General features: G+C 39.3%; 1 protein-coding gene across 2 annotated transcripts; it reads right to left on the bottom strand.

Moving 5' to 3' along the window:
- Window positions 1–16,491: 16,491 nt before the first annotated feature.
- Window positions 16,492–25,286, bottom strand: smyd4 (SET and MYND domain containing 4). 2 transcript variants are annotated; one of them, XM_012850268.3, is made up of 10 exons: window positions 25,003–25,286; window positions 24,602–24,746; window positions 24,274–24,363; window positions 21,027–21,981; window positions 19,934–20,200; window positions 19,047–19,213; window positions 18,799–18,937; window positions 18,589–18,705; window positions 16,844–16,967; window positions 16,492–16,685 (listed from the first exon to the last, which is right to left on the bottom strand). In XM_012850268.3, the coding sequence occupies exons 1-10, from the start codon at window positions 25,134–25,136 to the stop codon at window positions 16,547–16,549; spliced, it is 2,277 nt and encodes a 758-aa protein (XP_012705722.2). In that variant the 5' UTR covers window positions 25,137–25,286; the 3' UTR covers window positions 16,492–16,546. The 2 variants fall into 2 exon arrangements, with proteins under 2 accessions (XP_012705722.2, XP_035998885.1); XM_036142992.1 differs by having other exon boundaries at window positions 24,274–24,342.
- Window positions 25,287–25,306: the final 20 nt, after the last annotated feature.

Genomic DNA, 25,306 nt, shown 5'->3' with positions numbered 1-25,306 from the left:
GATGAAGTTGACTTGAAAGAAGTCCTGTTTTCAGTTTGTCACAAGCCATGTAGGGGACATGGCTAACATTAGCCATTCTATCTGTATTTTTGTGATCTTCATCTTGGAGCTTGAAACTTCCTAGGCCGAGGCCACTTCTCCAAGGAGAGGAGATTAGGTGTATCCACAAAGGCATTATGTCGTTTATGCTGTGCATCCACATGGATTTAGCATTATGGGAGACCATAAATTATCATTTTCAAATTGGGTGGCCCAGAGTGGCTAAATTTCTAAATGCTGGTTACATTTTTCCGTCTGTAGCTGCATCTTTTCTTGAACGATGACATCGAAGCTTCACCTATCTCTGTATCACACATCAGTATAACGAATAACAACAAAGTTGATACCATCTGATGTTGCAGCTTTGCTATGGCCGTTAGTTGCATCCTCATACTCGTCCTTTCTAATGACCTCGCTTTATACAGCGTGACACGTGTTTACTTTACATGAAGTTGTCTGCACATGCCCAGTGTCTTTTCCATATTTCTTTGGCAGTGTCACAGCACCACCAATGGGTCCGGCATACCTACTATAGCCTTTTCAGCTGTGCTGCATTGTCCAGTGCACATTTTGTCTTAAAATTTACTGTGTTTGTCTCTGTGTAGACAAGGCCTGAAACTCCATAAACCAAAACTGAATATTTTTAAATGGTTTAACCAAAAAGGAACTATAGATATTAAATGCAAGTTATTGATGAACATTCTTTAACTAAAATGGTATATAACAACGTCTTTACAAGGCCATCAACTCTATGGAAAATTAATACATGTTGCAGATGAAGCCCACTTTCAAATCTTGTGCTCATAAATTCATGTCATTTTGGATCCAGACACTTTCATGTGTTGTCCTTTAATGTCTAATAACATTTAAGGTTTGGATACAGAATGTAATTCAATCTAAAAAATTAATCGTTTAGAGAGTGTCCAAGGCCAAATAGCTGCCATTTGATTTGATTTGGTCACTTGACCTCCCAAGTAGATCTTAAGGTTGAGTTACAAAGTACCATAGATATACCTAGTAATTCTTCATGGATACTGCGATGAACTTTCCTCAAAACTCTTCTTTACCTCTGCATATGCTTTTGTTTTTGCAACCTTTTATATATGCCTGAAAAAGACTGACAGCATTGTACTTTAGTATAAGCCTTTTCTAACTACTTTTAATTGTCTGTATTACATAAGACCAACTCCTTCTACAGCACTCAGGATAGGTTTACCCCTCATTGTGTTCCATGGTGATCATTGGTTTTCTAACCAGTGTGTGACAAACAGACGATATGGATACTTGGCGTCTCTGTCTTCATTTAGATTGAATTACAAAACGCTTGATATCTGATGTTCAACTGACCGCAGTGTGTCCTTCTGGCTGACAGTAACCGATGACACTGAAGCCCCCATGGCAGTTAAGCCACTGCTGTTGAGGGGTGAAATGTATCAGTGGCACCTTGGAAAGTGAATCAGTTGTCTGACTCAGGGGAAGTCAGTAGACTGCTGCCAGTCTTGTTAGAAGGGGTTAATCAGTCAAAGTGCACACTGGTCTAATTTCAGACTGAATGTTTGTACCAAAACAGTTTCTGGCTTTTGTTTCGGTGAAATTATTTAATCTACATTTCTGCAACGCAAATGCTCTACATTTTTGCAAAAAATACTGAGGGTTAAAGCAAAAAGACTTTGAACTTTGAGGTGATCTAGTTCTGCATTGAGACTTTGATTGGTTTTTATTATGTAATCTAGTGATTGCATGATAAATTTTAGTCCTTTATAAATAAGCTTTTATTTATCCAAATATTCAGTTGATTTATATAGTGGCAATGCACCAAAAAGTGTAATCTCAGGTCACTTTATGATTGACAAAAGCCACTTCAAACAAATCATACAGAAAGATTCCCAGTCAAGTACATTCTTTTTTATTAAGTGAAAAAAAAACAGCACATTGTTACATTGAGTTATTGACTTGCAACATTCACTCCTCCTAGATGGGCATGTTGCGACAGTGACAGTTGCTTGCATTGTGTCACTGACTTTGCACCAATCCCAGTGAAACTGCCTCCCATTCTACTTTTAGAAACTCTGGATACCATCAGCAGACTTGCAGTCTGAGAGGGAAGTTCTTTGTTTTAAACACAGCTACCAGATCTCTGATTGTTAATGGATTCATATATGGAAGGGAGAATATTAATTTATGTTCTGCATTTAACAAGGAACCAATACTAAAATAGGAGAAATATGAACTGTGTTTTTAAAATTTCAACTCATATTGCAGCCTTTTGGATCAGGTTGAGGCCTACATTTTTAATTATGATAATATTCTATAGGTGAGAAAAGTAAATCCTAGAAAGATACTTAGTATTGAACATAAATTACACACTCTGGTCAAAAATTAAATCAAAGTTTTTTTCTTTATTCAGTTTAATGCCATCCAGATTAAGCAACTGACCAGGATCATATTTTACAAAGCATCTGGTGCAAAGACATCAACTTCTTTACTGTATTTTTATAGTTTTTATGTCTGTGCCCTGTCTTACTGATTGGATTTATCATGATTTATGGATATTATAGCTGAGTATCATCAGCATAACAGTGGACATTTATTCCATGATTTCTGATAACTTTACTAATTGAAAGCATTTGTACGTTCACAAACGCACAAGAATCCATCCTGTACTGCTTCGGTTTCAACTGTTTGTAACTGAACTAAAACGTTTACGGCTAATCACGTTGCAGTATTGTATTCTGGTTTAGGGTGGAACATACCGCTGTGATGAATGCAAGAGCTGTTGAGCCCACAGCTGAACCAAAACAAACATGGCAGCAGAAGAGGATGCACGCGTGGCTGCTGCTATCACATCTATTTTGTAAGAATCCACAATCTCTTCTTTAATAAAAGAACTGCAAGAAGCGCCTTGACAAGCTTACCTTGTTGTGGTTTCTCATGGCGCATGCTGCTTACGTTTTAATTTGATACCAAATTAAGACGTAATGGCCAAAACCAACCTTTAGTAGGCGGGCACTAGGGGTCGCTTTGCCCAATCAGCTCGGAGAGTTCTGCTGAATGTCCTTCATTTCCCCAAACAGATTCAATGGGAGCAGTCCCAGATTGATAATGTGCAGAAATGAGAGCGCAGCACAGTATCAATCTGGCTGGCCAGGTCATGAAAAAACTGGAATCTGTTGGACAAATAAGATTTAAACCACAGTAAATAAAAGGAAAAGCCATGCCATTGTTGGCCAGCACCAAATCAGTTCTCAAGGGCAAAAGCAAGAGCTGATATTTATTCATTGCATGGATGGACAGTCAAACTTTTAGCTTCTTCCATACATCAGCAGTCAGACTGTTCATCACGTCCACCCACCGTCAGGGTGAACTTTCCACAGAGAACTGCTGCTGCTTTCTGTACATATTGGGCAGCAGGACACTGCAAGATGGACTGCCCAGAGTCCAGCACGGTTGCCTCTAATTTGTTTAATTATTCATATCGAGTATCACGGGGATGTGCTGTTAGACTTCTAGGATCATTTTATGAAAAACATGGCAGAAAGACAGTTGCCTTTAAAGAGTTGTTGATATTTAAAAAGGAGACACTTTCTTCATTTTCTTCCTGTTGCCTTTCCCTTTTGCTGAAACATCCATTACAACATCCAAATGCCATCAAAGTTGATTTGTCTTGCTGTGCATCACTTGTTTAAGAGAGATCCTTTTTCAGCCACAACCTTTTTAAACAAAAAAAAGTACTGAAATAATACCAAATGATGTTTTTCTTTCATCAAGCTTCCTGAGAATACTGCTTTTTAAATGTCCTTTTTCTGTTTGGTGTTTCGTTTTTGGGACATGAATGACTGCTTGTGGGATTGTGTGATGAGTCATTTGATTTATGTATCTGCTTTGTGTGTTTTAGAAATTGTGTTTATAATCTTTTCTTGCTTGATGCTGAAGGACAAGTTCTATTTCATGTACATTTAATGGACTGTAAATTATCTCATAATATATAGGGGCAGCCTCTCAGTATCTCTTAGGATCATGAGAGTTTAAAACCTCATCAAGTTATTCATTATGTTATCACTATCTGTTGGACTTTGGGTTGCTTTTGTCACTTTTGGTTTGAATGTTTGAGGTTTGTCCTACAATTTTATGTTTGTTTTGCTTCATAGTCAGCCTCACTCAGTTGTCTTTTTGCTCACGTCGATCTGGCAGACTCCATTCTGTTATTCAGTATCCCCTGTTTCATGTTCCAATAATTGTTACCGTCCTTAGACAGACTTTATTGTCATTCAGCAGCACATGCACAATGTATGTTTGAGCAAAATTTCATTACAAGGCTCTGAGTAAAAACAAAAGAAAAAAGAGAAACACTGTAAATGTAAGTTTGTGCAATATAAAATAATCAAGTGTAAAATAAAAAATATAAAAGAACCAAAAACTAATAAAAATATTGTGACATTTGTCAGGGATATAGCCACAAACTAAAATTAAATTTTATATGTACAGAAAAGTTATATTTGAGACAATAGGAATAGTGCAAGTATATGCAGCAGGATGTATTACAACAATGACACAGTACATGCACTTTGTACACTTCAGTGTCCACCTAAAGCAGTTTATTTTTATTTATTTATTTATTTTTTTGGGGGGGGGGATATTATTGCGTCAATCACTGTCAGATCCTCCTCTGATATCCTTCTCTATACAGATATGCTCCTGTTGCTTACAGTTCCTGTTAAGTTCCTCTGTGCTCCCTGTTTTCCTCAATATGTTTTATTTTGACTTCCACACTGACTTTCCTGCGTGTGTTTCTTTGGATTTTGTCAACCACTTTTTGCTGCTGCTTCTCTGTGGCCTGCACTTGGGTATTCACCACTGTACAACATGACAGTCAATTCTTCGTATTGGTGTAATTACAAATAAAACCCTTTGAAAGTTGCCCTCTGGTTTGAAACTGGGATAAAGTAGGAACAATACCTACTTTAAAAGCCTCCAAGTATATTTCTCTTTAGGACTAGGATTGGGGGATGGGTCTGGATTACAATTAGCTGCTGAGGTTAAAACTAGGTTTGTGTTTAGGCCATAAAAGCACGTGAGTCTGAGAGTTCATTAATCAAAAAAGAGAATGGTGGAGCTTTAGAACAAGGCCTGCATTGTAATGCAATGTAGGAAGCGTTGAAAGAATAAAAGAGAACTGGTCTTCAAATCAACAAAAATAAAATTATTTACACAGTGCTCAGTGAGTGTGTTCACAGTTTTCAAACTGGTCTTGTTAATGATGTTTTGATATTGGTGATTTATAGCCATCGTGACTGAGTTAGATATGGCCAGTGTTCGCACACTAACAAGGTTGTGTAAAGCTATGTTGAAAGCAGTCTTCTTAACGCATATACATATTAAGTATTTTGAAAAAAGCAACTATTATTTTTGTAAAATCAGTTCTTAATAACAGAGCACAGTATCCTTGAATGCTGCAGGCTTATTGCAGTTTGAGCAGAATGTCCTCCAAAAACTCAAGGAGACCTCTGAGGAGATTCTCAGTTAATCTTCACTCTGAAAGGTCAAACAAGCTTATAGGTAATGACAGCGGCCTACACCATTACCCCTCCTCCCCCTGGCTGGCGCCTGACAGAAATTGATGACTTGTGTCTATAAGTGATCCACTACCGCCTATCCATCAAGGGGCCCTCTCATTTTGTGAGCCCATAAAATCATCGAAAAATGTATCTTCGGGTATTGCCTGTTCCACAGCCGATACACCAGCCTGTGAATTTTAATGAACTTTTATATTTCTCTGGGCACATGACAGCTTGTGCAAGTCTCAAACGTGGCACTGTGAGTTCATATTTTCTGGTCATTTCTGTCAGGGTTTTTGGGTTATGGCGTGGTTCAACGTAATGTTTTATCACCTTGATTTTCTTTGTCACTGCTTTATTTTTCTTTGTTTGTATTGACTAAATGTGGTAGGCCAAGCAACAGATTTGCATTCTATCCCTATGCACAGGTGCAACATGGGAACGATGTGAAGCAAAGCTACGCTAAGCGAGGCCACAGAGGCCATTCTAGCAACGCAAAACACGCAATTTTGGTGATTAAATTGAAACCAGAGTGACACAAAACCTGCGAAGGATGTGAAGCGACAGTTGTTGGAGTTGAAAAATCTCTACTTTTGTGTCTTGTCACAAAGCTGATAGTGGCGGTCTGCTGTCAGCCTGAGTTGTATGACTCAACCAATTATTACTACCGAGACAAGTCCAGAACAGACCAGGTCTGGAGAAGAGTGAGTGAGGAAACTGGTGGGGCAGTAAAGTGAACGCATCAGTAGATAGCACCATTGTACTACTGTATTTCTGGCTTGTCGCTCATGACAGCAAACAAAAGTGGCGACATTGGCGTTCAATGTGAAAACACCTTTAGATTGCAGCCTCCCAAGGACCTTCTTTTGATTTCAAATTAGATCACTTGGTTAAAAGACTCCAGTCGAGGCAGAGCTTTATCTAAATTAGATTTGCTGGACCATAATTCCCGGTAGACTTGATGAGCTTTGATGCCCATGAACTCAAGTATCTGCTAAACTGTTAATGTGTTTTGTTCTTTATTGTTCTGCACAATGGCTTCTTGTCCTTCTTTTCATAGTGGGTTCTATTGTGTCAACATATCATAGGCTATCTGTTGTAACACTTGTAGCCCTTTGAGTTTTATATTGCCTATCTTTGCTGTGCATTTTATTTTGTTTCGTAAAAGAATCAGTCAAAGCTACCCAGCTGTCAGTGAACGTTTTCATGACCCTCTCTATCAACACCACAACACACAGGATCACAGACTTGACTCATGTCTTACAACCCCAAATAAGAGTTCAAGCCAGTTTCCTGAATCTGGATAACTTGCAGCAATGCAACCCTTTACTGACAGAGAGTAAGCAAAATCAGTGAAGCACTGGTGTAACAATAAACTTTCATACTTAGTATTTGAAATAAATAATGTTGGTGTTTGTAGTATTTAGAAAGGTAAAAAACACAAAACATTGTTTGAAATATTGTGACCGCCACTTTGAACCATACATTTCCACCTGATAACACTCGAGGGAAGAAAGGGGGGATCTAGGGAGGCAAGAGGGCATCCATGTGAGGAAGTCGTGGCTCATTCCAGGGTTAATTGGAACTTCCTGCAATCTGTATCCAAGAAGGAGGAAGACAGAGGAAGGAAAGGAAGTCCATATATGGGCTACAGTGTAACCAGACACCAGCCACTCCTTCCTCGCCTTAGAGACTCGGCTTCTTTTCTTCAAAGTGTAATTTAAATCCCTCCTTATATGTTAATCTGTTGTACTCACATATATATGCATAGAGTACTGTTACAAGACAGCTTTTTGTATTTTCTGAGCTTTTTGAGAGCTTTCTGGGGGACGAGAGGTTCAGGGTCCCTACCCCACGATGGAGTGGGCATCCTCTGCAGAAGGGGACCAAAGCTCTTTTAGTCCTTTATCAGCTCTACTTTTTAGAATCACCTGAAGAAGAAGCTTTTGAATCTTTGTCATTCTTATATACATTTTTGATTTTTGGTATCTGTTCTTTTTAATCTTTAATAAACTTTGTCGTTTTTCGATCACATTTTATTTACTCAAAAACATTGTCTCTTGGAGTTTTTCTTTTGGTAAGTGTCAATCAGTCTTTGGTTCTTGACTGTGTAATAAAGTAAAGGCTCGTGCTGAGGTTTTATGATGAATTCGTTTTAATTCTCTCCCGGAGTCACACTGTAGGTCCCCGTAGAGGACAAAGAGGGTGTCTTTTGTAAATACATACAGAACTTAAAGGGAGACAGTCTGGAAAAACTGCTCTTTGTCAATTCTGCCGGGGGCCTGATTAACTATCAGCTGCACTGGTTAAATTTGATTACAAGGACTAGCCTTGGGTCAAATAGGGTCAGGTACAGCAGGTTGGCTCGACAATCCACACACAACAAACTCAAACACGTTCATAAAGTACAACATGCATTTCTATTCATGGGGGTATAAGACAGCATGGTCCATAGATAAATAAATAAAAGGATAAAGATCCTTATTAAGTAAAAAATATGCAGTAATAAAAGTAAAAAGGATTACATTTCAGCCCAAGTTTTACTTCTTTAGTAATCTGTGTCATTGAATATGCATTTTAACTAATCATTTTAATAAAAAAAATAATGTTGGGCATTTATGTTGGTTCAATTTAATTACCTATTCCTGTTAGGTTAAACTAACCAGTTCCTGGATTGGGCTTTATGACTATCATCGGGCCTGACGTTAAGCTTCTCTCACCAATGACCTCAAAACCCCCTCAGAAGCACATGCTGTGCTCATATTGCAAATCAAGAAAGTAAAATGGAAATTTCTGTATGAAAAGCAATAACGGGATCACATTACATCACAAGAAAGGGCGATTACTGAACAAGAAGCATGAGCAGTCATGGAGCTAAATGGCTTGGTTATCCATCCATGTTTCTCCTCAGAGCTGAAAATACTTAGACCATTACCGTGAAGAACAAAATGGGACCAAAAAAAGAAACAAGAAAAGAATAAAAGGAGATGATGTGACATTCATTTCAGTAAGAAAAAAACACAGAGGAAGGGTCATTATTATACGGAGAGTTTTGAGAAAAAAAAGAATCTATTCTTAGATTTTGCCCACATAATGAGATATGCCTTACAGTTTCCTATTAAGAAGTTTTAGAACACCAAGATTAGCCCTGATGAATAATGCTTCATCAGTTAAACAGAAAAGTCCAAGCTTTACTCCTGTTTAAATTGTGGTGTGCCAGAGGAATAAACCTTTGTGCATGTTTTGCAAAAAGAAAATGATTAATTTATTTGGTTAACAATTAATATCCCAGATGGCACAGGAGGCATCCAAACACCACAGAATGTAAACAAAGCAAAACAGATTATGCCCATTTGCCTGAAGCAAGCTTCCTCCTCAATATAATTTGTTTCCCCGTTGGATGTTTGAAATGTGCCACCTGGGTTATTGCTTCCCAAAGGTGCATGAATAATGCCAGCAAAAGCAATATTCTGCTTTTATAAGAGCTAACTTCAACTTTCAGGGGTGAATGATCCTGTTTTAGTTGCTATTAGCCCGTTAAATCAACACTAACAATTTTTACCCCCACCAATATATATATATATATATATATATATATATATATATATATATATATATATATATATATATATATATATATATATATATATATATATATATATATACATGCCAGGTGAAGTATACCATACATAATTCTTGGTCGGATCTCATAATCCCATTGTAATCACTGTTAAATAGAAATGACAGATAATGGTGAACGCCTTTGATCTTTCTAATATTTTTTTTCCTCAGCAGAAGCTCAATGGATTACATTTACCTTTAAAATAGATATTTCCCTTATTGATATCATTATGTTTTGTTGCTAATGTCTAACAAAGTATTGACTGAACATCCATCTGCATCTCTGAAAGTCTAAATTGAGAATCTGGTGCCTATATCTGCTGGTAAATTGGAGGCAGGTCTGGAGAGCTGTTTCACCCTAAACAGACTAACATTGGGTGCTGACTGAAGATTTGATGCAAATTCCATATAACATAAAAAGAGCAACAAATATTTTTACAATAAGTCTAACATGTTTTTTTGGTCAGTTCAGTTTAAAAAAGACTCAAAATTACACTTACACATGTGTAGAGTAAAAAAAAGGTTTTGCACTTACAGTTGATTAAATATGAAATGTCTCCGAAGAAAAACTATGGCCATGTAAAGCCAGCTTAAAGAAACATTATGATTTAAGAAAACATAAAAAATATCTAAATTGGGGATAAGCTGTAGGGTTGGTTTTTGATTTGTGGAATATGGCTCAAAGTCCACTCTGCCAATCCTTCAGCGAATGGCATGGCATTCAAAAAATGTCTTTCGGTATCACTCCAAACAAGTTTTCTATTCATTATTAATACCTTTATAATTCATTTACTTAATCAGTCAATAGATCATGTAAGCGCACAGGATTGAACAGTGCAAGCCTTGTCAGAGAATTTTGTCATGCAACACAGCTTGCTAATGATACTGATACCTTAGATCCATAAACAAATATTCAGTGAAATATTCTAAGACTCTTCCAATATTTTTGAAGGAGTCTGGACTGCATTTTATCAATTTTAGTTAAAAATAAAGACAAATCTTAGACCAATCTAAAGTCAAGGTTATTTACACACAACACAGATTCTTATAAAACACAGTTTCATATTTATATTGGAGCATCATTTGAAGAAGCTGATACATCATCTGTTCTCGCTGACTTCAGTTGGTCCTGTGACGTAAGAAAACACAAATCTGACTTAGAATGCTCACAAATTTAGAGGAAAAAATTGCACTCTTGGCACCAGGACACCTTAGGCCGTAGTTCAATAATCGACTTTGTTGTTGTTTCATCTTACCTGCGGCCTCATATCTTGGACACTCGGGTGAAGAGAGGGGCGGAGCTCTCCACCGACCACTACTTGGTGGTGAGCTGGCTCCGATGGCGGGGGAGGAAGCCGGTCAGACCTGGCAGGCCCAAACGTATTGTGAGGGTCTGCTGGGAACGTCTGGCAGAGTCCCCTGTGAGACGGAGCTTTAACTCCCATCTCCGGGAGAACTTTGAACACGTCCCGAGGGAGGTGGGGGACATTGAGTCCGCCTCTATTGTTGAGGCGGCTAGTCGGAGCTGTGGCCGCAAGGTTGTCGGTGCATGTTGCGGCGGCAACCCTGAAACACACTGGTGGACACCAGCGGTGAGGGAAGCCGTCAAGTTGAAGAAGGAGTCCTACCAGGCTTTACTGGCCTGTGGGACTCCGGAAGCAGCTGATGTGTACCGGCAGTCGAAGCGGCAGGCGGCTCGGCTGGTCGCCGAGGCAAAAACTCGGGCGTGGGAAGAGTTCAGAGAGGCCATGGAGAAAGACTTCCGTACGGCTTCGAAGCGATTCTGGTCCACTATCCGGCGTCTCAGGAGGGGGAAGCAGTGCAGTACCAACACTGTTTACAGTGGGGGTGGTGTGCTGCTGACCTCGACTCGGGACGTCGTGCGTCGGTGGGCGGAATACTTCGAAGACCTCCTTAATCCCATCAACACATCTTTCATTGAGGAAGCAGAGCCTGAGGACTCTGGGTCGGGTTCTCCCATCTCTGGTGCTGAGGTTGCCGAGGTTGTTAAAAAGCTCCTCGGCGGCAAGGCCCCGGGGGTGGATGAGATTCGCCCTGAGTAGCTTAAGGCTCTGGATGTTGTGGGGCTGTGTTGGTTAACGCGGCTCTGCAGCATTGCGTGGACATCGGGGGCAGTTCCCCTGGATTGGCAGACTGGGGTGGTGGTTCCCCTATTTAAAAAGGGGGACCGGAGGGTGTGTTCCAACTACAGGGGAATCACACTCTTAAGCCTCCCTGGTAAGGTCTATTCAGGGGTTCTGGAAAGGAGGGTCCGTCGGATTATTATATGAAATGTAAAGCTTTTTTGTTGTTCTTGTGACAATGTCTTTTAAATCACAACATACATGTTTTTTTGTCTTTTTTATTGTTAATAGCTGTGATGATATCAAACAAAAACGGTAATTTGCATCCAACCACACATGCTAATGGTTGTGATTTTAGTAAAACAACAACACTTGAAACATTTGATGTTACATGGTGTATTTTTATTTAGATAAACTCAATTAGCTGTGTCAGCATATTCCACTCCTTATTTTGCCCTTAGAAACATGTCAGTTGGGAAATGATTTAAATTAGCTACTGTCCGTTCCTTTCAAAATGTATCCCCTAAATACACAAAAACAAGTGGGACACCTTCCTCTTTGAAATGAAGGGTTATTGCTTAAGAATGAAGGACAACAGATGACATTACATTCAGCCTCCGTATGACATTGTGTTTCCAAATGTAAAATAGGATGTTGGACCAAAATCAAGTCTTATCAAATACATTTTTACAATGTTTATGCATAACCACATCCAGCAGAAGACTAATGTCTTCTAAACATGAAATCTCAGGTGAGATATTTTGTAGTACTTCCCTCAAAGTGGACAAGTGGTCCCAAGTATATAAATCTGCCCTAAAGGTTTAGATTTTTACTCTACTTTGTCTATCTGTAAAGTTAGAGCACTCTCATCATAACAATGCTGTAAGGTTTAGCAGAGTGGATAAGTGACTGACTATCACTGCCATCCTTAGGGTCACACCACCTGCTGTTGGAGGTGCCAATCATACTCCAACTTCTCACATTTCATGCTGCTTACTCATAGATGTGTGTGACGGTGTTCCAGCAAGGTGAGCAGGCTGTTCAGGAGAATAACTGGCAGCGGCTTCACTGTCCAATTCCCTCACCTTGTCCAGGGTACACATTTCTCATGCACACATGCCCAATTTAGATCATCTCTCTGCAGCCCTCAAAAGCAGAGGCTGTCATTTTCATTCAGCTCACAGCCACCTCGTCCTTCTCCCTCTCTATTTTTAACAATTATTTCGATTATGCAGCTGCAGTCATTTAATAGCGATTCAGGCTCGGATTAACTACCAGACGTTTTTATATTAGTTGGTAATAACTGTCTGTCCTGGCCAGTAATGGGGATTTTATTTTTACATGAGCCTAGCCACATTTCCGTCCTCTGCATCATGTATCAGATTTCCCTCTGGTGAGGAGAGAGAGCTGAACGACTGAGTACCAAGACTGACTGCTGACACAAATCCACTAAAAGGCAAACGGGGAGGTTGAAGAATCTGAGGAGGCTTTCAGAGTGAGGAGTGAGGGGCTCATCTACTGATCAGGTTGGGAGGAGGGGTATTTTGAGTCTAAATAGTGAACATGAGACTTTCCAAAGGGTTTAGTGTTGGAAACATCAAACTGTAGGCAAACAAATTGTTTATTGGTGTTCATTAGACTGGTGTAGTAAAGGAATCAACATACAAATACAGTACTTTGTATTCACACTACTGTTGGTTTTGCAAGTTTTTTCATGCTGCCACCACACATTTTAAAGTATTTTAATGGGATTTGATGTGCTAGGCAAACACAAAGTAATGCATATTACTTTGAATCACCTTTTTGTAGACTAACTTCTGGTAACAGCTGCAGCAGCATGTATTTGAGGATAGGTTTCCACCAGCTTTGCAGATCTACAGACTGATATTTATGCCCCTTCTTTCATTGCAAAATAAACCAGCCTGAGCCAGATTGGACAGGGGATTGGATTAAGATCATGGCAATTAATGTGTATGTTTAGGTAACAAAAAAAAATCTAAATAGCCACCACAAGCTTGTTGATCTTGCAAAAGTAAATAACTAAAAATATATGGCTTTAAGCGGAGATTTCAGCAGTTAACTAAAACTACAACATGAGTATCTTATACTGTAGAACGTCATTGTAGTCAACCGCATGGATTACCACAAAGATTACATGCCAAAGCTGGGAAACACCAATTTAAATGGACAAAATCAAATCTATGTTGCCCTTAAATTTAATTCAATTCAATTTTATTTATATAGCGCCAATTCATGAAACATGTCATCTCAAGGCACTTTACAAAGTTAAGTTCAATCATATTATACAGATTGGGTCAGATTATACAGATTGGTCAAAAATGTTCCTATATAAGGAAACCAGTTGATTGCATCAAAGTCCCGACAAGCAGCATTCACTCCTGGAGAAGCGTAGAGCCACAGGGAGAGTCGTCTGCATAATAGTATTAAAAATACAATAAAGAAATCTAAAATCAAACTTTAGGAATCTTACAAAAACCCTGTGATGAACAAATCCCAGTTGGAGAGTACACATTCCACAAAACATAACACAAAACATTATTATATGAGGGTTGGTTAATAATTAAAAACACCTTAATTAAGTAATTAATTATTCACTCATTTAGAAGCCAAAGTTTGCAGTGTATTAATAATCCTCATGCTTTACTAACTCATCATGATCACCTCCCCTAGATGGTGGATTAACCGATCGAACAGAAAAATATCCTGCAAAAAACACGGCAATTATCATGATGTGCATCACTGCACATCACAATTAGCCTTTTACTGTTAAATGAAAATATTTATAGATATTTATTAGTTATCTTGTTGGTGTTCTTTTGATGCAGTGTAGGTGTAGTCTCTGCTTTTGGCAGTCCCTGACCACTGACCTGTTCTTGATGTATCCCACATACCATCAATCCACCTTCAACCTTCCTCATGACCCTGAACTGGATAAATCAAGAGTGGAAAATTAATGGAATCTATGTAGGAGTAATCACTTTATGAAGGGCACAAAGCTGCAAAGGTGTTAACACAGATACCTTTAGGCTTTTGTGTGACAGAGATAATAAGGAATTTTTCAACTTGGGAAAAAACGTTTTTTTTCTTTCTCACAAAAATGCACACAAAGCTTTTAAAAATCATTGTTTTTGAGATTTGAAACTATGATTAATAATTAAAATAATTTCCAAACATTTTACACCCTTTGGGTGATACACATCCTCTATAATTACAAATTAAAACATACATGTTGCTGAAACATTTTTAAATTAAAAAGTTGTAATCACAAGTTTGAGTAGTACTGAATACTTTGATTTATTTTTAGCATTTAGTCTTCTTTCTTTGTTGTCGGTCAACATCTCATCTATTAACCGGGTAAATGTTGCCCTGTCTACCCCTGTAGAAATTAAACCTCTCAGACTGAGGACATCTCCTGCCACAGAGATTCATCAACTTGAACTGTGGCTCAGCCGTTGCAAACCTTTTTCATCACTGTGGTAGATTATTTTGTTGATTTGTATGTAGGCCTATGCTTGCATTCACTATGATGCTAAAAAAAACAAAATCCACCTTCCAAGCTGAGAGTGAATCTGTTTGTGTCAAAACTTGTATTTGGGTCTATCATAATGTTATCCAAATAGACAAAACTTAATTGCAGTTCTACCTCCATCTTTTCCAGTAAGCATAGCGTTACTGACGAATATTCTGTAACAAAACCACATTTTTGAACTGATGCCGATAACTTCCACCCTATTTCCTTCAGACAATGTTGAATTTTCCAATGACGTTTTGGGAGATTTTAGCCAGTTCTGGATATTTTGTTTAGAAAATCCTCCTGCCTTGGAGCCCTACCCCTTAGTCTAGGCATATACAGAATGCAGCAGATTGCTTTTAAATGTAGAACACAACCTGTACTTGCTGGGAAGTGCTACAGCTCCTCCAGTGTTACTCTGGCCTTATTCAATTTTTGAGATGACCTTCCAAATGCAAAAAGAAGAAAAAGGAGCAACAGAGATAAAATATATAGAAGGCAGGCAAATTATTAAAAGCACATTTTAACATCAGACTGACACTCAAAGGCCACATCTCCATCCATGGCAAGAGTTTACCACATTGCACTTTCCAACAGAGCACCAAAAGATCAAGGAAAGCTTTTTTTCCCTAATGAGCAATTATTTAATCTGGATGGTCCTGGTGGCTTCCAGTGTTACTGGAAGGATGAGGAGATCCCACTTCTGCTACAAGTTTTTTTATTGCACCCATCTCCTGTCTGATACCTTTGTGTAATGAGATCATTCTGATTCTTTGTAAGCTGTCTTCAAATTACAGCTTTAACTAAATGATGCAAATGAGTAAATGTCAGGAAAGCCCTAGTTGGAGAGCTAAACTTTGTTCTCAGCCAATCTGGTTCTCTATAACTGATGATTGATGATATTTCAAGAACTACCGGAAACTGTTGATTTGTACAGGAGAAAAGCCACAATGAAGGTGGAGAAGGTTTGGATTTATCAAGGTCTCAGTGTTTTTAAATCTTAAAAAGCTGACATTTTAACACAACTATATGCATTTTTGAAGCCACTATATATAACCTAAGAGTTGCAAATTGATTGCATTTGTCTTTTTATTTTTAAATGTGAACGAAAGTGCTTACACTGACCAAACCTCTCATTATTCCCGAACAAAGCCATCACAGAACTGAGTTATGAGGAACTTTTAGGGTGAAGGTCCTGGGGGGACATGCACTGCAGGTTCAAGAGTCAAAGCGGCATCCTGCTTTCCAGCCACTCAAGCATAAAATCAGTTTAGTCAGCGTGCAACTACTGCCATCTAAGGGTCAGAGGGCGACATATAGTTACTTGCAGCATTAGAGGCTGACTTTAGAGAGGACCTTACTTGGTTTTACATCATTCTTTATGGGTGTGTAAACAAAACAACCCCTTACCACACACACAAATAAGATGAAAAGTCACAAACTGCTATGAGAAACATGTTTACTTCTGTTACATTTGCGGCACATGTAACCTGGAAGCTGCTGTTGGAAAGGTTGTCTTATACAGTGCAAGACAATCACTGGAGCATGAAATTGGAATTACAGATGGATCCATTCTGACACAGACACACACACACACACACAAAAAATGTACTCTTTCCTGAGCCGCAATGCCCACAGTCAGAAACTTGCGCAAATGTTATTCTGTTTCATTGACTATGATACTTTATTTAGATTTTAAATGTGGTCAGTTGGGTTTAATCGCAAAACGCCGTCCCTTGCAGACATTCCTCCATGGCGTTCAGTTCCTGTAGTTCAGGGCAGTGAGGTCCACGGTGCAGGGAGAGGATTCGCCTGACCTTGGGAATGACCGAGAGGGCCGGGCCCCTGGCACCACTGGGAGAAAGGAGAGGGGGAAAAGCACAAAGCTGGTGTTTCTAATAAATATATCTGGGAAAGCAGTAAAAACCTAAAATGAATCTAATAAATTGAGCTGGTATAGAACAACTCAGTTTACATCAGATTGACGAAAAGACCACGTGCTATTGACTGACCCATTGAAGTGGAGCTGAACTAATTTGAAGAGCTGCTGTCCCAGTTCAAGGCTGTCTTTTCCATACTGGGAGCCGGTAGCTACGGCACTTCGCTCCAGATGGGTTGCTGCATTTTTCCAGTCGCCTGCAGAAACAGCGAAAATAAAAACATTACGAGGAAGGAGCAACTTCTCAAGTCGTGACTACACTGAGCAGGAACAACACTTTTATTGCTAATGAAGCCAATCTATAATTAAACAGTGACAATTTCACCAAAGTTTGACCTTTAACTGAAGTTAATCAGATACGATTTGTTATGGTTTGATACTCATAGAGTCTTATAGCCAATGCATTTTCCTGCAGAAACAGAGGTTCAGACTGACTTTTAGACATTATCTGCAAAAATAATAATAAAAAAAAACCTCTGCTCAGTAGTTTGGAAAATATCCTCTCACACACTTCAAAGACTTTTTGGAGGAAGGAATCAAAAATGTAACTTTTTCACTCATGTAATAGAGTCGGGCCAAGCAGCGACCGTTCTTCCATGCTAAGACTCTCGGCTTCAAACTTCCTCAAATGCAGCAACTCAAATTCAGATCAATCTCATGTTCATGTTTAAGAGAAGTTGTCTGGTCATAATTTAGGGATTCTGTTTCTTACTTATTCTTTTGCAAAAATGCTTCTAAGAAACAACGAATGCAATGTTATACATTGACAGTTAATGCTTTAATAAGTATTTACTCCTTTACAACAGGTGTTTGATCTTCAACTTAAACATTATGAGATTAATTACTAGGGTTATGTTCCATACCTTTTAATTTAATGCATAGACTTTGTTATAAACACTAACGAGAACTAAATTTAGCTGTGATTTAAACTGTTGATTAGATATTATTCCTTTTTGATTCTCTTTTGTCACTCTGGTACTTAGGCTGGGGATGGGATTTTTAAATGTATTACTTACTGGCAACTAACAAACTAACTGAGTCGCAGAGCAGCTGAGTAGGGGAATTATTGTTGACGCACCCGCTGTTCAAAACGTAAGTCCAAGCTGTAGTTAAGATGCTTTTATTGGTATGTAAATCTTCAAGTTTCAAAACACCAGTGAATCACAGACATCCATGTTCCACAGCAGCATAAAAAAACGGATCCACAGGTTCAAGCAGTGATCAAAGGCAAAAAAGCTTAAAGCGGTTACCAAAACGTAGACCTCCCTCATCACCCACTGACTGAAACTTACCAGGTGAGCAAGCAGGTGATTTTACAATCACAACGCCTATCCACCACATTACTTTTTTGGCTTTGAAGTCAAAAATATTAAAACCTAGGAGTTTTCTGATGCCAGTAGTGATGCCTGTGACAAAAGGAAATGCTGGCTTATGATTACTTTTGTGATCAAAGTACTGCTTTACAATTAATCTCTGTTCCTAAAAGCCTGTTTTTAAACATTTCTTGCTTACAAATGATCAACTGTCTAAATTCTAGAGAATAAATGTTTTTTAAAGGTTTTGTAATTTCTTTAATTTTACTTTACAGCATCCCCTCTGTTTGGCAAAGCTGTCTGTTAATCTTTCTGAATAATTTGATACTGATAGCCAGAGAAGGAAACAAATCCTGTTTTTTGTAAAAAAATACATCCAGATTTGTAATCCACATCTTAGTTACAAATAAACAGATCAAAAAATACCCCTTATATACTTAGTAAGGGTACATTTGCGTAAATGAATGGTGTTCGCACATAAAACATTTTTACCATAAACTCTCACCCATTGAGGCATAAGCTCTGGCTGTGGCATCAGCCAGCTCTCCCTGCAGAGGATGAGTCTCTCCGAGTATTACTCCAGACTGACTCCTGGTCCTTTTCAGATGGTTCAGAGCTTCCACTGAGAGAGAGCAGAGTGGAAGGACTTTCATAGCTGTATGCCTGTATATTTGTGCACCGCTTCAGTGTTTGGCCAGCAGTTTTACAAACGAACCAGGAATATCTCTCTCCATGAGCTCCACAGCTTTCTCCAAGGCAGCCCTGACCTCCTGCAGCTTGTGGTTCACGTCAGCGGAGGACATTTGATGGCCACAGGTGGAAACAGAACATGTAAATCCATTTTCTGTGTTTTTCTAAAAAAAAGAAAAAAAAAAAGAATATGTATTAAATATTCAGGTAAATATCCATAGTTAGTACTAGATAATCATTGAGTAGATTCATAAAACACACATTCTTACATACTTTAAGAGCTCCTTTGCACTTTGAACACAGGAGTCCTGAGTCATTCTCACTGCTTTCCCTCTGCTCCTCCTCCTGCACGCTGCAGGCTTCACACTCACACAGAAAGTAGTACTGCTGCCGCAGGAGATGCTGACGCTCTGGAGTCCTCATCCTCTTGCTGTGGGGCCCTGATGACAAGACAAGAAATGGGGCGATAGCGTGGGCCAGGACATGCATCAGAAATTTCATCTGCGCAAATTGCTAACATCCATCCATCGATATTCTAACACGTCTATCCCTAATGGGGTCGTGAGGGGTGCTGGTGCCTATCTCTAGCTGTCAATGGGCGAGAGGCGGGGTACACCCTGGACAGGTCGCCTGTCTGTCGCAGGGCAACACAGAGACAAAAAGGACAAACAACCATTCTCACACACACTCACACCTAAGGAGAATTTAGAGAGGCCAATTTACCTAACAGTCCTGTTTTTGGACAGTGGGAGGATGCCGGAGTACCCGGAGAGAACACACGCATGCCCAGGGAGAACATGCAAACTCCATGCAGAAACACCCAGGGTAAGGGTAGGAGTCGAACCCAGGACCTTCTTGCTGCATGGCAATAGCGCTACCCACTGCTCCACTGTGCAAACCCAAATTGCTAACAGTAACTCGGATTTCAGAAGAGACTGGGGAATTCATGCATAATGTTTTAAAGTCAGGCGACGTTTTGTTAAATTTGTGGGGAGAAATCAAATAGGTACAGATATGTGCAGCCATTGTTTCTTGCAAGGAAACAGAATTTCAATTAAAACTTCTAATGAAAGAGGGAGATTTAGTCCAATCTGTAAAACAAAATCAAATAAAGTAGCAAAAGTGAGCTTGAATTCATGGTTTAAAGTCCCATATCTCACCATAGCAGTGCAGGATCTCCTCTCCAGGACTGATAGCTCCGGCTGCTCTGACCGTCACGCCGACTCCCCTGCCCTGGCGTCCTTCCCCAAGGAGACGTTGACTGAAACCTACTGACTCCTGCGAAACACAGGGATCGGCATCCGTTCCGGTGCTGAACACCAGACTGGTATTGGGAGAGCAAGAGTGATTGAGCAGGCTGAGAGTTGGGAACATTGCCGTCGCAATTCGGAGTTCCTCCGTTGAATGAACTTGCGAGGCTTGAGATCCTGGTAAGAGGGGAAAGTCATGAAACTAAAGGTTGTGCTTTTCAAACTGATTCTAAACTAATAACAAATGCACTGCCTTTCCAAAGTATTAGTACCCGTAAACCATTTTATAATTTGTTTTGTATAAAGCAACAGAATTATAAAATCGAACAAAAATGATTTCTACCATTTAAAAAAAAGAAAAAGAAAAGTGGGCAGGTTCTGTATTTGTTTTCAACCTCCATGACTCTAATATCACTAAATTAAACACTGCAACAACTTGCCTTGAGACGTAATTTGAAAATAGAGTTAATCTGTTTGAGCACATCAGGCTGGTTGGAGATAAAGCTGTGGAGCAGGTTTAGATTACAAACCAATATCCTAAAGTTTGAACATGTTTAAAGCATTTACAGCATGTTCACACGCTGTTTGACCTATCATCGGAAAATGGAAACCTAGCAAGATATGGTTGTCCACCTCAATCTGCCATTAATCACAGAAGCAGCCAAGAGGCCAGTAGTGATCTAAACACATAAGGCCAGTGGAGACATACACCAAAAAAACAGGCAGCTTTAATTTCAGTGAAAGTCAGTGCTACATATTAACCCATAGATTAAAAAAACAACAACCAATAATCGTCCCCTTCATATTTATCTACTTTTTTATCTGATACATCACATAAAATACCAATAAAATATATGAAAGTATGGGGTTATAAAGTGTTTAAATGTGGAAAGGGTTAGGGGGTAAAATACTTTTGCATGGCACTGCACACCTATATTCGCTTTAACCCTGAAAAACGCTACAGTTGTTCATTGTGACATTTTAAAATGTGGATGAAAGTTACCTGTATCTTGGAGAGCGACGACTGCCTGCGCATTACACCTCAGCTGCAGCATATGCCTCAGAACTGCACTTCCCATAACCCACAGCTCTGAGCTCCAGCCTGTGTCCCCTCCCTTCTTCTGTGGTCCATCTGAAGATGGGCTGCGTGCTGATGAAGCATCATTAGACTTCCAAGACAGAGGAAGACTACCTGCCTTGCTAAGCTTTAGATAAAGTGTTGCCACAGTAACTGCACACAGGAAACGGAAACTAGCGCTCTGTTGCTCTATATGGTGCAGTAAGTGAAACACAGTCAGGTATGGGTTATATTGCTCAGAGTTTTTCTGCTCATCCCTGACTGTCTGCCTTGCCGCTTGGATGTTTTCAATCCCGGCCTTTAGCGTTACCCTGAGAGCAAGCTGTGCCATCACACCCATCGCAGCAAGATCTGCTCCCAGCGGACACTCCCAGTGGTGATGCTCTTCCCAGGCTTCCCGCTGACAAGCAGGCGAACAGTATCGGCTGAAGCTGCAGCCCTCACATGCCACAGCACACAGAGTTTCAGCCAAACATCGGTGACATCGCCTGTGCTCTGTTCCAAACACCGTTTCCCTCTGTGTGCCCTGCTCCCGTCCACTCTGACCTTTAACCTTCTCAATTCCTGGAATGAGGACCCAGCTGAATGGCCTGTCAGTCAAAATCACCTGTCCAGGTGTTATCCTCTTTAGAGCCACCAGGTGGCAACCTTTTTCCTTGCTGCTTCTGACAACAACTTGAGGAGAAATCCCAAAGAGAGCGTCACTGGATGGCATGACATTTTCGCTGCATTTATCAACATTTGAAACAGGAACACGAGGACCTGTTTTTTCGCGCACAGAGAGGTGGTTCTCGCAGTGAGCGCGGCGTTCCTGCAGTTTTTTTGAGAGATGAGATGGGTAGCCAGTGTTTAAGGCTCTGTCGATGTCATCAAGGCATTCCTATAGAAAACAGAAAAGCTGATTAAAAAACACCTTTGGTTAGGATTGCCTTTGACTGTTCTAGTTAAACTGTTCGACTGAAACATCATTACTTAAACTTTTTCAGTCCAACTGTTTTTAATGTTCTATTTTGTTTCTACATTTTATTCCTACTTGCTTTTATTCTGTTTTATTTTCCTATATTTCAATCATGTAAAGCACTTTGCATTGTCTCTGTACTGAATTGTGCTATATAAATAAATTTGCCTTGCCTTGCTTTGATGAGGAAAAATGTAAATGCCTAATTTAAGAAACGCTTTTTAGAATCCTAACCGAGAGATCCTGACTTTAAAACTAATGACAAAATACAGGTCCTAAAAACCAGCTGGAGGAGCAATTAATGAAAACGTAATAATTCCTAATTAAAAAATAAAAGTGTTAACCCATCAATCAACATTTAAAAAAACAAAGTGCTTTACAAACAGAAAAATGTAAAACACTTACATGACAAAACAATAAAATAGAACTAGCATCAAATAACATAAATAAAATATGAATAAAGCTCAAGATGTGGGGCACAGCCAGAATTCAGGGCAGGAAGTTAAACTGATTGGTAATCTGAGCCGTTCGAACTGAATTATCAATGTAACTCACACAACTCCAGTTGCTGAAAAACCAAAACATTCACTAAATCATATAATCATGTTATCTTTCAATTAACTACAGTCTGACAAGGTAATTTTGGAGCTAAGAGATGCACACTTCACATATTTAATGTGTTGGTGGGGTCTTTGCTTGGTTGGCTGCAACAATAGAAGTATACAGAAGAAATATAACTTCTGAGTTCTGGGAAGACTTTGAAATATAAATAAATATTGGCTGATTAAAGGCAATTAGGAAGAAGTTAATTATGCATTAAGGTCTGGAAGAACCTAGTTGGTTTGCCCCATCTTTGCATGTTGACTCAGTAAACCTTTGAATTGCATCATTTTGCTTTTGCCCTTTTTTCAGATTGCATTTTACTTATTGGGTTCCAAGTTGTATTTGAATCCTTTTACATTATTAAAAGAGCAATAAGTGATATATCACCACTCGGCGGTGCTTGAGCGCTGTCTGTAGACCAGAACAAGTTGTGTGACAAGCTGAACCTCTCTCTACCACGCTTCAGCTGCTAGCAGGCCCCTCCTTTTCCTTCTCACGTATTGCCTTCAAGGCACATATTTGTAAAGGATAAAAACATACAGCAAAACAGCCTCACCTTTCGGAGGAACATTTCTAGTGAAGAAGTATGTAAGTCATAACTTTATAATGCTGTTAGCAAGAGAACATTTTGATCTGCGGGGGGTGCTCTCCACCATGTTGCTCCTACGCTGCTCTGACTGTGGCGTTTTAGAGCAGGGAGGGGCTAAAACCTGAGTGGCAGCTGTTCACATGCACGTACATGGACGCAAGACCAACCATGTAAACAAGAGACTGGAGAACATAGAGAGATGCGGTGAGACGTCATACGTAAGTCCATCTGAAATATTACCTTTAGTTTTCCACATCACTCCCTATTTTATAGTTCTATCTAAAATAATGAAATTTGGCTTATTGCTCCTTTAAGCCAATGGTAATTACATGTTTAACACCTCAAGTGTAACAGTTTTAAGTAGATGCAAAAAAAAAAAAAAAACAATTTGGTAGATTAGATTAGATGTGTTACCATTTTTAAATAATTGTAAATCTGTTTGTCCCTTCTTTTTTGTTTTTCTTCACTTGCTACCTGTAAATTCTGTTTGATTATGTCTTCATTTTACAGATTTTGTAGCCTGGTGTGCCTAGCAAAATTTAACTTGGCACTATTTGCAAAGAATGTGCGTTATCACAGTTAATTTATGAGTTAATAAATACTTTTCTCCTAGGGTCAGGTTGGTTTGGACAGCTTTTTTCAGCTTTTTCTCCTTAATAAATGAAATCATCATTTGAAAACTTCTTTTTGTATTTATCCCCACTACTTTTCTCTGTTATTTAAATTTGCTTGATGATTTGAAACCTTAATTCATGATGAAATAAATAAATACATTTCAGGGCAATTCTATTTTAGAGCCAGATTTAGTTTTATGCATCTGTGCATCACTTTGGTTTACCTATTTATTCTGCAAGTGTGACTTGTAAAGTTACAAAGTTAATACGGTATTTAAATATTGCAGATTACTCTACATCAGGCCTCCGTGTAGTAGTGCATAAAGTGATACAAATCCACAGGATATCAACAAGACTTTTTTTAGATTAACAGAGAAAATCAGAAATGCTGAGGATGAACAGCCCTACCTGAAAGTGTTGCAGATGGTAGAGAGCAGCAGAGCGATTGGCATAGCACAGAGGAAGCTGCTCCGAACTTTGGGGAGCAAAACATATCCCCTGTAATAACAAGGAAACTTTTGCTTTATGTTAATTTCTGGTGGAGTACATTCCCTGTGTAGAATATGCAGTTTTCTCTTTTGCAGTACTCTAAGTGCTTTACATTTTCTACACACAGGTTTGATCGTGAACCTTACTGTCATTAAGATGTCCACCATGTGTCAGGTTGATTCAATCACTACATTCGCTCTTTGTTTGCAGCAGTATGATGTGAAGCATGTGAAACATTTCAACTCACCTGGGAGTAGTGCAGAGCCGCAGCCTTGTAGTCTCTAGCCTTGAAGCTGCAGTTTCCCTTTTCCCTGCATTTGGCTGCTTCTCCTGGGTCTTTCTTCACTGAATGTCCCGCAGAGATCGATTGCACAGCATCCAGATCCTGTTGGCTGGAAAACACAAAGATACACAAGAACGCTTTTTTTCCTCCTCTCTCACACAGCTTGAGCTTTCTTAAAATAAAATTTAGAAAAACAAAAAACAAACATCTACTGGCAGGAAGTTATGGTTTAATGAATGATTGGAAACAATTAAATCTGAACATCTTGCTGTAGCAAACGGTCTCAGATGACAAAACTATCATATATAATATGTTCCAGCCTGTTAATACAGTACAGAGATGGTTTCGGTTAAAGAGAAACGTACTTTGTAAGGCTCAAAGCGCACTTAAAGACGTCATCTAACTCATGCAGAGTAGGAAACGTTTCCTTCAGCTCAGGATCCAGCCCGCTCCATTTCTGCGCAACGTGATCTTGCCACCGCACGCACGGGAGATCCATCACAAACTGCCCCGAACCATCACAGCATGCCGGTGTTGTGCGAAATTTAGTTCCCCCGTGAACCAAAGCCCAGTTTTACGTTTGTTTTGGGACACTTTCCTCCCAGCATTCTGCAGCTCAAACATCCCCGTGAAGCACGCGTAATGAAAAGACAGTTTCCGGTGAGAACT

The sequence above is a fragment of the Fundulus heteroclitus genome, chromosome 11 (genome assembly GCF_011125445.2).
Source record: "Fundulus heteroclitus isolate FHET01 chromosome 11, MU-UCD_Fhet_4.1, whole genome shotgun sequence".
In the NCBI taxonomy this organism is placed as follows: domain Eukaryota; kingdom Metazoa; phylum Chordata; class Actinopteri; order Cyprinodontiformes; family Fundulidae; genus Fundulus; species Fundulus heteroclitus.
The sequence above is the reverse complement of the archived record's forward strand: the minus strand, read 5'-3'. Positions and strand labels throughout refer to the sequence as shown.